Source organism: Rousettus aegyptiacus, unplaced genomic scaffold (assembly GCF_014176215.1).
Source record: "Rousettus aegyptiacus isolate mRouAeg1 unplaced genomic scaffold, mRouAeg1.p scaffold_m13_p_4, whole genome shotgun sequence".
Lineage (NCBI taxonomy): Eukaryota > Metazoa > Chordata > Mammalia > Chiroptera > Pteropodidae > Rousettus > Rousettus aegyptiacus.
This window is the reverse complement of record NW_023416307.1, coordinates 50,962,564-50,975,029: the sequence shown is the minus strand read 5'-3', so window position 1 is coordinate 50,975,029 and position 12,466 is coordinate 50,962,564. Positions and strand designations below refer to the sequence as shown.

General features: G+C 32.6%; 1 protein-coding gene across 3 annotated transcripts in view; it reads right to left on the bottom strand.

Annotated features, from left to right (window-relative positions):
• Positions 1-12,466, bottom strand: part of LMLN (leishmanolysin like peptidase) — a 63,328-nt gene that overhangs the window by 24,113 nt on the left and 26,749 nt on the right. For 2 of the 3 annotated variants that reach the window (XM_016135204.2, XM_016135202.2), the window contains exons 13-16: positions 9,733-9,865; positions 7,886-8,045; positions 5,699-5,829; positions 1,628-1,841 (exon numbers count right to left, since the gene is read on the bottom strand). In XM_016135204.2, the coding sequence (XP_015990690.2) occupies positions 1,628-1,841; positions 5,699-5,829; positions 7,886-8,045; positions 9,733-9,865 (638 nt within the window). The remainder of the gene's footprint in view (positions 1-1,627; positions 1,842-5,698; positions 5,830-7,885; positions 8,046-9,732; positions 9,866-12,466) is intronic. The other variant, XM_016135203.2, reaches the window with a different exon arrangement.

Below are 12,466 nucleotides of genomic sequence, written 5' to 3'. Positions count from 1 at the left end.
AAGTACTAATCTCCCAAATCTCACCTTCTACTCATAGCTCATGTCTAGATAATGGCCCCGGGGTTTGAAAAAGAGAGGAAATTAAATCTAAGAGGTGTCGAAACTTTTAAGTGAATGTAGCCCTCCATTTGCAACCAGACCACAGAATAGGGAAAGGGTTACACGGTTTCATTTAAAAATTACATCTAGTTCAGAAAATAAAACACTGCATAAGATCTTTCTATTCACACAGTCATGCACTGCTGAATGAAGGGGAGGGTGAATATATTCTGAGAAAAGCGTCGGAAGGTGACTTCGTCATTGTGCGAACATCATAGAGGGCACTTATACAAACCTAGATGGTATAGCTTACTACACATCTAGGCTATATGATATATATCCTATTGCTTGTAGGCCACAAGCTTGCACAGCATGTTACTGTACTGAATATTGTATATAATTGTAACACAATAGTATTTGTATATCTAAACATATCAAAAAATAGAAATGGTACAGTAAAAATATAGTATAAAAGATAAAAAATGATACATCTGTATAGGGCACTTATCGTGAATGGAGCTTGAAGTATTGGAAGATGCTCTGGATGAATCAGTAAGTGAGTGATGAGTGAATGTGAAGGCCTGGGATGTTATTGCACTCTACTGTAGGCTTTATAAACACTGTCCCTTAAGCCCTCCCCCTGCTTTCTCCTGAAAGGGTCAGATATAGAACATCAAAGCTGTCAATGCTGCTCCACAAACAGGGATGTGAGCTGGACTGACTGGAAACATTGAAGGAGAAACTGGCTGGGTCCAGTGCAGACCACCATAACAGTGACTGTCGGGAGGGAGTGAAAGGTGGCCAGAGGATCAGTTGGAAGAAATCAAGATGGAGAGATAAAGAAACAGAGAAACTTGTCACGGCAATGTGGTTTTGGCTACTGAATGCTGGAGCAGTGGTCAGATTAAGGAACTTTGGGGTATTCAATAAAAAAAAAAAAAAGAGGATGTTCCACACGGAGAGCGTATAGAACTGAAATTTGTTTTTGGTTCCATTGAACCTACCTGGCACAGAAGGGCTCTCTCTGGCACTGAATAGAAGAAATAAAACTTACCTAGGGTTCACATCATTACAACCTGAAAATATTTCCAAAGTAGAGGAAAAGGCTGGCTCCATACTACTACAGAAAGCTTCTATTAAAGTGACAGTGGCACTTAACACTTGTTAAAGTAGCTCCTGTATCCTTGTACAGGATCTTAGGTCTTCAACAAAGAATTTACAGCAAGGTACTCTGAAGACCATCAAGCTAGATCTAGGATAGCTGTAGTGCCCTCTGCATATATATCACTGAGGGGACACTCTGAATATATATCACCAAGGGGATAGGCTCCTCTATACTGAGACAGGTCAATGGCTAGCTGGCTGAGATGCAATCTGTACACTCATAATTGAGGGGCTATTACCAAGCCTCACAGATCTTGCTCTCACCACACATACACACAATCAGTGGTGGGAAAGAGATTTTCCCTATAAAATTGCAATTAGAAGAGAAAATGATCAAATGGCCTATTTTAGAGTTTCCTTAAAGGGAATTTTCAAAACCTTATAAGAAAAGTCCGTCTCTACTCCAACCACAGAGACTACTTACCCAGCGGCAGAGCTCGGGTCAAGTTAGTAGCTGGAGGATCTGTTTCTGGGGGACAGAGCTCACAGAAGTCCCAACATGATGGGCAAAGCAGGTTTCCATCGTGAATCCAGCCATTCATCTGAATACTGACAGGTAGAACCTGCCCGGCCCGACTACACAAATATGAAATGTCCTGGACCCAAACCTTCAGACCTTGTGGAGAACAAGAAACCTCCAAATAGAAGAAAAAAACAAAGAAGATCAACAAGATTCTAGTATACAGAATTTCTCCTTCATCTTCAGGAAAAATGGGTTAGCATTTACTAAATCTACTGACTATAAAACACAATTTGGGGTGTGGGCATATCCTTGATCTCACATAAAGAGAGTTAAGTTATTCAGGTTCTAAAAGAATTTCACTTTGTGGTAGTAGTTTTAAAACTTTGAGTCTAGCACCTTTTTAAAATCTGATGAAAGCTATGGGCACTTTTCCTGAGAAATACAAGGACTCATATCTCAATAACAAGGAGCAACTAATGAAATCAATTTTAAAAAGCGAACACATTAAAGTTAACTTTTGAAAATTTTAAATGATTCTTTCTTCTTCAAAGTTGTTTTCTAAAAAGACTTCATATTAATTTCAATTATACTACTTCAAATATTTCTAAATCTTCACTCCTGGAACTATCTTCAAAGCAAGTGCATGCTTCTGAAAATGTTGGATGGTAGCAAATTTTTACTTTATGAGTAGATGTAATTTTTGAAAATGCCCCTGCACTGCCCAGAACTGAGTTTGGTAAAGGTAGTTGACTAAACTGGTTAACACTAGGTTAATACAGGTGTGATGTAAAGTAATAAACTGATTTTCTTAGATGGCTATTCAACTATTGCTAAAGGCAATTTCAAAAGAGGAGTTCCAAAAGTACACTTCAACAATGCACTCATTTTTGAAATAACTCTATCATCAGTTAGGTTTAAATATAATAATTTAGAAATTTAAGTTATAATAAGCTTTCAGGAAAATAAACAATGAAGTGTAATCTCTTCCATAAGTCTGTCATTCAGTAACTCATACCAGGTAAATATCACCATAGTCTGAGTGCAATAAAATCATCTTTTAAGTGAGAACTGAGTACCATGTTTAGTCCTGAAAAGTATACCAAAGAAGTCCAAAGCAAAGTACCTGTCCTATAACAGCTTTAAGTAAGGAGAGAAGAGTGGGAAATGAATTTTTTCCCCCAAAATTAAGTGTCAGACTGTTTAATAATTAAGAGTCAATAAACAGTTGAAACAAGAACAATAAAGATTAGAAAGTTTCAGGGAAGAAAGAGCATTTATAGCCTAAGAATTTGGATTACAGAGAGGAAGAGACAGGTTGTGTCAGAGTCCGAGTGGTTGAGGAAGGTAACTGTGTAAGGGTGGGAGAAGGTGGAAGATTTCAACAGATCAAATAAGTAAGCATATTGAGGACAATGAGAGCCAGATTTCTCACCATTGGAGAAAGGAGTTACAAATATGGAAAGGGAGAAAGTTCAATGAATCCACTCATGTTGAACTGAAATGAAAGATATTGGTATAAACTCATGGTTTATAAATCTATATCTATCTATATATTAACTGTACATATATATATATACCTACACATATGAGTGTATATATAAATTACATAATACATATATTTCCTAGCTCTGCTAAGAGGGCCTAGGGAGAAGTTATATCCCAATAGCAATGAACAGTAGTACATCTGAATAATAGTCTCTGAATATCACATTCCACTAAAAAAAAACTAGAGTTCCATGGAGAAATGGTTGATTCTAGGCTGTGGCAAAGAAAGTAAAAATGGGCCTATAATATCTTATGCTAGGAAACAAGGAAATAGTCAAAGAGGACAAAGGAACCAGCCCGAAGGGGCTCCCTCTGGCCAAAGCTGGGGCAATTTGAATATTAAAATAAAGAATGACAGTAATGGTACTACCCACTAAATAAAGTAGAATCCTTGAGCCAATACTGATATACATAAATAAAAGAATGATGAGAAATAAGTTATTGATATAGTACTTCCCTCCAAAATACTTAATAATTAAAGGGAATTAATTAAAACAGAAAAAGAGTAACTTGTTAGTGGAAAAGTCTGGTAGATACCAACAAGTTAACATCACCAGTAAAGGGACAAATCAAAAGAGTATATCACTAGAACATGAGCATCATGTCTGTGATATTACTGCCCCAAACACATTACTAGAATTTAATAAAACATCAGACAAACCCATATTGAGACATAACTTAGAAAACAACTGGCTCGTAATCTTTAAAAGTGTCAAGGTTATGAAAATCAAGAAAAGACTGAAGAACTATTCCAGATTGAAGAACAGAGACATGACAATTACACAACATGTATTATTAATCCTACTGCTACAAGAACATATTAGGACAATTGGCAAAACTTGAATAGGGTCTGAGAATTAGATTTATCAATGTTAACATCCTGATTTTTTTTTTTTTTTTGTAGTATTGTGGTGATGTAGGAAGATATCTTTGTTTGTAAGAAATACACATTAAAGTATTTGGGAGTGAAGGGGAAGCATGTTAACAGTTTACACTTACATGATTCAGAAAAAAAAAATTTTTGTACCATTCTTACTTCTCTGTCAAATTAAAACAAACAACAAAACAGCTAATCTATATGTTAATTGTTTGGAAATCACACACACTTTCCCACATAAATGGTGTTTAATATTAAATTAGCAAAATTAACTGACAACTCCAGGTATAGGGAAGTCAAGTAGTACATTCAATCTTTGTAGATGGTATTATAAATCTGCATAATCCCTTTGCAGTGAGGTAGGGTTAATAAAACATTAAAATAACCTGAAAAGGTCATCCTCCTATTATAGTTGTCACTGTTCTAGCTTTAATCTAATGTTTATCCCCTTTAACCTAATAGTCTCACTTATAAGGATTTATTTCAAAAAATAAAAAAGGTAAAATATGTATGTATACCTATAAAAGCATTTTTACATAGTGAAAAGTAAAAATTAACTCAATATAAAACAAGGAAGTGACTTCTTAAATTATGATACTTTAAAATGATGCAATGTTCTACAGCCATAAGTAATAAGTACCATTAGAAAAATTAGGAAACGGTGTTTTGCGTCGCATAAAAAGTACTAAGTGAAGGCAGTAAAACAAAATTATATATTGTGGTTACAATAGGTCAAAATTATGTATGAAATTTATCAGAAAATGGTTGCTGGATTATAGCTTTCAGGTTATAGCTAGAAAGTGTTTTGTTTTTTTTTTAATTGCACTTTATAAGATTTCAAAGATAATTTTATATGAATTGTATGTGTGAATTATATCTCAAAAAAACTGTTACCCCAAAAAATTAATTTTATAAGTAATTTTAAAAATAATAAATTCTCAACTACAGAAGTCCATTAAGCTCTTGAAGCTGAAATGGCACACGAATTCTCATTTTTCAGTTTTCAGGATCATACTCTCCTGACATCTATTAGTATGGTATGGAATATTACGTTGAATGCTCCTACATTACAGAATGCCTGTATCTTAGAAAGTTCTTAATGAGGTGATGCAGTCATTTAATAGCAGACAAGCAAATAAGATAATTAAGAAAATAGTCATTTGCCCTATTTGGATTTCTAATTTCAAAAGAAAAAAACCTATTATTACTCAGTAATTGATTTATTAATTCTTAAATCTATGTGCTCCTCAGATCTCATAAATTTGTAATTTTTTTCCATTACAAAGTAATACCTGTTCAAGAATAAAATTAAATATTTTCCGTTATTTCCTTAGAGCATATGCCAAGAAGTAAAATTATTATAAAACTTGCTGTTATATAACAATTACATATATTTTTTATTAAACAAATGGAAAAAGACAATTTCTCTCAAAAAATGACAATATTTTCACAAAACACAAGCATCCAAACTAATATGTACATAAATAAACAAGATAAGTAAAATGTTAATCAGTATATTAATTATAAAAAAAGTATTTTAAAATATAAAAATCAAATAATGACATAAAATTACAATATTTGGTATAATTATTAATGGTCATTTAGTATACCTGATAACATCCACTTCCCCAGTCTGGGTAACTCAGCTTCCTTTCACACTTTTCCATGACAAATGCTGATTTCTGAATTAGACAAACTGAATGAGGTCCGTACTTTTCAGCACCATAGTTTTTAAAAAGGTCTAAGGCAAACCAGAAAAGTTTTCTTAAAAATTGACTTTTGGCTTAAAGAATAAGAAATTGAAGCATTTCATTCTTATTATTAAAAGTTGCTTTAAAAGTCAAACATGTTTAATGGAAATTTTCCATTAAAAAAATCAAGAGAAAGAGAGCACCAAACTCAAACTGGGTTCTCAATAAAAGAATTAGTGGAAGAAAATCATTACATCAGAAACAAGAGATAAAACTGGGCTTAAAGTATTTAAGTTAGATATGTAGAATAAATGGCACTAAGAATCACTTTACTGGTGGGGTAAATAGGAGTGACCTCCCAAGTGACCCATGATAGGATGAGGTCAATGATTTACATAATGAAAGTTTTTTCAGGGTGTTGCAACTTTTTTAAAACTTTCTTATATTTTCAACTTAAGCCGTGTCCTGGAAGATCATAGTGATCTAGTCTCAGACTAAGCAAAATCCTACAGAGGTATGGGGTGGACTCTAAATAGTTAATGGAGAAAGGGATAAAGCTCTAATCCCAGCAATTCTTTATTCTCTTTACACTTAATATGACTTTCATCTTTTGAAAGCAGAGTTCAATTAGCCGGCCCTTTTAGAAATATTATAAAGATAAGTATTTTATTTTGTTAGTTTTGAAAAACCTTAACTGCATAAGCTAAGAAAGAAATGTAATATAGAACTCTACATTTTTATTTAAGAGTATTTCGAAGTCCTCAAAAACATAGTAATCAGTATCTAAAAAAGAAAAAAAGAAAAAGGAGGGTTGGCAAACTACAACCCTTTGGCCAAATCCTAAGGGTTTCTTGTTTTTTATAAATAAAGTTTTACTAGAACAGGGCTACACTCATTTACATATTGTCCACGGCTGCCTTCCCACTATAACAGCAGTACTGAGTAGTTGCAATACAGATTCTATGACCCACAAAGCCTAAGATATTTACTATCTTGCTCTTTACTATAAACATTTGCCAATTCCAGCTCTAAAACAATCAAATGCGATATCATATCTTCAGCAAACCAATAATTGACAGATCTGTCCATTTTTTTTGCTTTAATGTGGCACTGCTGGGTAGTTGTATCATAAATCTTTAGACAGTTATTAAGCTGATGAGTGATGAAAAAAATAACTGTAAAAATCTGCTAGGTTTAAGAATAAGAGAAAAAAACATTATGGAAATTTAAAATTTAAATGACTTAGTCTGTAATAAAGTATGGAATAAAGGGAGGAGGGGAAAGACCAAGTTAAAAATTTTGATGACCATAGTGAAAAAAGCTACTTATTGCTGTGCATTATCAGATGTGAGAATATTTTATTTACAAAGGTGGGAAGTATGAGCTATAACTATTATTGTTGAGTATTCAATTGCCATACCATTTATTCTTTTGATGGCCTGTTCATCTATATCTATAAAGAGAAAATAAGTAATATGGCAATACATCTTCCTAGCCATAGGACAATAGTATTATTCTGATATCTGGAAAATGACGTTACTTCTAAATTATATAAAATGCACACTCCTGGGGGAGGAAAAAATAGGATACCTAATGTGATTAACTAAATCCAGCTCTCCATTGAAAGATCTTGCACTAACACCAATTAACTGGATCATTTAGTATTTCCATTCATTTGTGAAATTCAATATCTTCTCTATGTCTCTCATCAGGTTTTTAGAAGAATAAAATGAAATGATAAAAATGAAAGTACTTTGCAAACAAAAACTGTCATACAGATGTAAGGTATTATTAAAAAGTAGTGTGTGTATACCTGTGCAAGTGCATCTAATAGCTTAACAATCCCTGTATGTCATGGTTCTAAGCTCTTACTACATTAATTCATTGAATTCTCACAACTCTAATGAGATAGGTATTACTATCCCCTTTGTACAGAGGAGGAAACGGAGGCAGAGAGAAGTTAAGTTACTTAAAACAGATGCATAGCAGTGGAACCACAATATAAACGCAGTCTGACTTTAGGGTCGGTGCCCTTAACCACTATTTTATATTGCTGATATGTAACTGTAATATGTATACCACATTTCATTTCACTAAACTACTAACCTGGTTGATTTTCCAATATTCTACAATCTGAGCTGCGTTGATATTCACCACTTAAATGCCAACTGAATTCTTGACTGAAAGGGCAGTAGTCAGCAATTTCTACTGAACCACCATAATAAGGCAAATCTTCTGCAGGTATTCCACTGAGCTCATCAAAGTACTACAAAAAAATATATTAGGAAGTCAGGAGAGAAAAAAAACATTCTGTATAATCAAAACAAAGTCCACAGGCAATTTAGAGCAACTCTCTAATGCTGTACAACACAAAGTAGATATTTATGTACTTTTCTTTGTATATAGTACAACATAAAGATAGTAATAGACCTCAATAGTATGTCAAAGATGTAGTTTTAGAAATAAGCAAGGTAAGTAAATTAGCCTAAGTTTTTACTGGATGACTAATTTGACTAATATTTTTAAAGGATGAATTGGAAGACTTTTAAGAGTTGGCAAGACACAAAACTAATGCATAAAGACTGTAAATATACTGTACTTCAAGTGTTTTCAGGAGACTTAATTCATATGTTGTTTTGACAAATTCAAAAAATAACACTGTGAGAAAATAAAAGGGACCGTATACATACAATACTCTGAACATGAAAGGAGTAAGGTACCAGATAAATCTTAAATATTTCACATTTTATACCAATTTCTTGAATTATATTACTATGCCTAGAAATACAATTGCCATCTTATGGTATCTGAAGACTCAGCAAGGTCATAAACATAATAGGAAGCTCAAAATTTAGCAGCAACATTTTAAGTTACCTTCTTTCTGAGTTATCATTTCTGGCTAAAGGGTCCTTTGATATAGGAGGCAGAGCTGAGGCTTTTTAGTGATAGCCACGGCAACAAAAGGTCAAATCAGAGATTCAGACTGAACATGTAGGACCATTCCTTCACCTTTTAAATCCCATAGTCAAATCTTTCCTAAAGCAGAACTTCCAAGCCTTCCAATTAATTGGATTAGAGCATCTCAGTTACTTTCTTTAAAGAACCTTGTTTTCTTTATAAATTAGAAGAAATTTAAGACAGATTTTGTTTTTTATTATTATTATTTTCAATTTAGTCGATATTCAATATTATTCTATATTAGTTTCAGGTGTACAGCATAGAAGTTAGACATTTATCTAATTTACCAAGTGACCTCCCCGGTCAGTCGAGTACCCACCTGGTACTATACATAGTTATTACAATATTGACTATATTCTGCATATAGTACTTCGAATCCCATGAGTATTTTGTAACTACCAATTTGTACTTCTTAATCCTTCACCTTTTATACTCAGTTCCCTAACCCCCTCTCCCATCTGGCAATCATCAGTTTCTATGAATCTGTTTTCATTTTGTTTGTTCATTTATTTTGTTCCTTAGATTCTACATAAAAGTGAAATCATATGATATTTGTCTTTATCTGACTTATTTCACTTAGCCTAATACCTTCTAGGTCCATTCATGTTGTTGCAAATAATAAGATTTTTTTTTTCCTTTATGGCTGAGTAGTAGTATTCTACTGTATATACGTACCACAACTTTTTTGTCCAGTCAAGACAAAGACTTTGGAAACAATTAGAAAAGAAAAGCAGTTTAAAAATATTTAGGTCAAAAGAAATATCCTAAATGCCTCTTACAATTTCTACAAGGCATTGCTAGATATGAATTAATTGCTATCAATCGCCACATTAGTTATAAAGAAATGGAGGACTTCTCAGTTTTTTTCTGACTTAAAGAAAAAAAAATGAGGCCTTATAAATTGAAAAACTTAAGAGAATTCACTCTTTTAATTCAAAATGGAAACCTCTTTTTAGAATGTTAATTCCTAAAACTGTACCCCAAACAAGTGTTACCTGGTACTCTCGAGGCAAAGGTTTTGGAAACTTCTGCAAATTACACACTGCAACTGCTCTCTGGTCCTGTCTGCATGTTAACTGCAGTGGATTACTTCTGAGAGTATCACAGTAAGGACTCAGCATCTGTCTCCTGCACACAAAGATAAACATTACAAGTCTACTCTAGAATTTAACTTTTCCATTATAATTTCAATATGTTTTAATAGCTTAAAACTTTGCCAAATCAAGTTACAAACTTATTTTTCAAAGGGTAAAAGGAATGCTTAATGTAGATGTGAAAGATTAATGCTAGATGCATTATAACATTATTTCACTGTTAAGTAAAATTCTATTTCTTTTTCTGCTTTTACCAGTAAAATGGAGTTTGAAGACCTAATTTGTATTTTTATGACAAAAAATGGAATTCCAGATCCTGCCTAAAACACAAACCTTCATAACTAACAAATGAAGTTGCAGAAGCAGATGAAGATGATGTCCCCTCTGTCCTGCAGCTACAAAGAATGAAACACTTCCTGTGCCATAACCTAGCTCAAGGAATCCTATCTGATAATTTAGTAAACTGAAAACATTCACAAGACAATCTTTTTTATCCTGTGCAAAACGAAGATTGTGTGAATTTTCCTAATTGTTACAATTTATCCTTTACTGTATTAAATCTAATCTTGGAAGTACAACTTGGTAAAAGGGATCCTGTAATTCTCCAAAGACATCAGAATCTGTTGCACTGTCTTGTCAAAATACCTTCAAACAAACATATAATTGATCGTCATCTTATTGAAAATCACAAGTTATATTAATACCATAATAGTAATGTTGTAAATGAAATTCCAATATTCCTAAACAACATAAATCCTATTAAGACTGATCTGCCAAATTGTGATAAGATCACTGGTATTTTTCCTCTTCTACTACATGCTTGTTAAAAAAAAAAAGCGTAGCTTAGATTTCTTATTTGAAGGAAGATCAGTAATTGTCTCATTTAACTTTACATAGTAGAGCAATAAAACATCTCTAGGAAATTATAGCTTCTTGAAATAAAATGTATGAAATACCTACCAGTCTTTGGTAAACTTGAAGAAGCATAGTTTAATAAGAAAGCAAAGGAACTGAAGTCATTACACAGGCTTGGTTTCAAATACTATCTTAATTTGGTGTTTACTTAACTTTCCTAAGCTTCAACTGTAAAGCACTCAGTGCCTAGTACACATAAGTTACTCAATAAATGTAATTTAACTGTAAATACCATTTTTATAAAATCTTCAATAAGGCAATTTTATATGATAATGTTTCTAATGAGTATGATCAGTAGTTCTTATTAAGGTGCTTTCTCAATACCATGAAATTCATTTCCTTTTTCTCTAAAATAAAACAGTATATAATACTCACTTTAAATTAAGTAAAAATGAGTTTTGTCTAAATTAATAAAAAGTAATACAGAGGTTAAAATATACGGATTTAAAAAATTCCAAAGTTAGAGTTGTTCAAGATTCATGGCTTACAAATTCTACAGCAACACTGCCATAAGAGTGGGGCCCTAATCTGACAGGACCAGTGTCTTTATTCCAAGAAGAAGAGAAACCAGAGTGCACACTCTGCTATGTGAGGACACAGTGAGAAGGCAGCTGTCTACAAGACAGAAAGAGAACTCTCATCAGAAACCAAATTAGTAGGCACCTTGATCTTAGACTTTGCAGTCTCCAAAATCACAAGAAAATAATTTCTGTTGATTAAGCCACCCAGTCTGTATTTTGTTATGACAGCTCAAGCAGACTTAAGACATCAATGGAAATAAAAGTACAACTATTGGAATTTGTGGGACATAGCTAAAGAAATGCTGAGAAGGAAATTTATATCACTAAATATATACATCAGAATAACATAACATCTAAAATCAATAATTAAGAATCTAGAGAAAGAATAAACTGAGAACAAGCAAAAGAAAGGCTATAATAAAAATGAAAGCAGAAATCAATGTATTTGAAAACAGAAAAACAAGACATCAATGAAACAAAAATATGGTTCTTTAAAAAGACTAGTAAAATTGATAAACCTCTAGCAAATGGTAAAAAAAAAAGAGAGAAGAAAGAATCAAAGGATTTTTTTTCATTTATTATAATTTTTCACTCATTATAATAAATACAATATATAGGGATTCATTATATGCAGTATGAATCCATTTATATAACATTCTTGAAGGGACAAAATTACAGAAACGAAGGCAACTACTGGTTTTCAGGAGGTAAGGAGGGACTGAGCTAGGAGAGGAGTAAGTGTGGCTAAAAAAGGGAAACAAAAAGAATCCTTGTAGTGATCCAGATGTTCTGACTGTACCAGTAGCAATATCCTGGTTGGGATATTGTATTATAATTTTGTAACATGTTATCAATCAAGGAAATTGGATAAAGTATATATATGATCTCTGTATTTATATTTTTACAATAGCATGTGAATCTCCAATTATCTCGAAATAAAGGGTTAAAAATATATATTTATAATATATAACATAAATGTGTGTATGTGTGTGCATATCCCCCCAAATTGGAGATTTTATTTTAAAAAGAGCTTGCTAGGTGAACATGATATTCATCCAGATATGATATTCTTCCTAATACCTTCATTTTTGATACTGAATCAACAGTTGTATCTATATTTGAGTGCATTTTCTGAAGAAAATAAGAATAATGGCATATGAAAAATTTTTGCAGTACATGTATTTATGAATTACAACCTA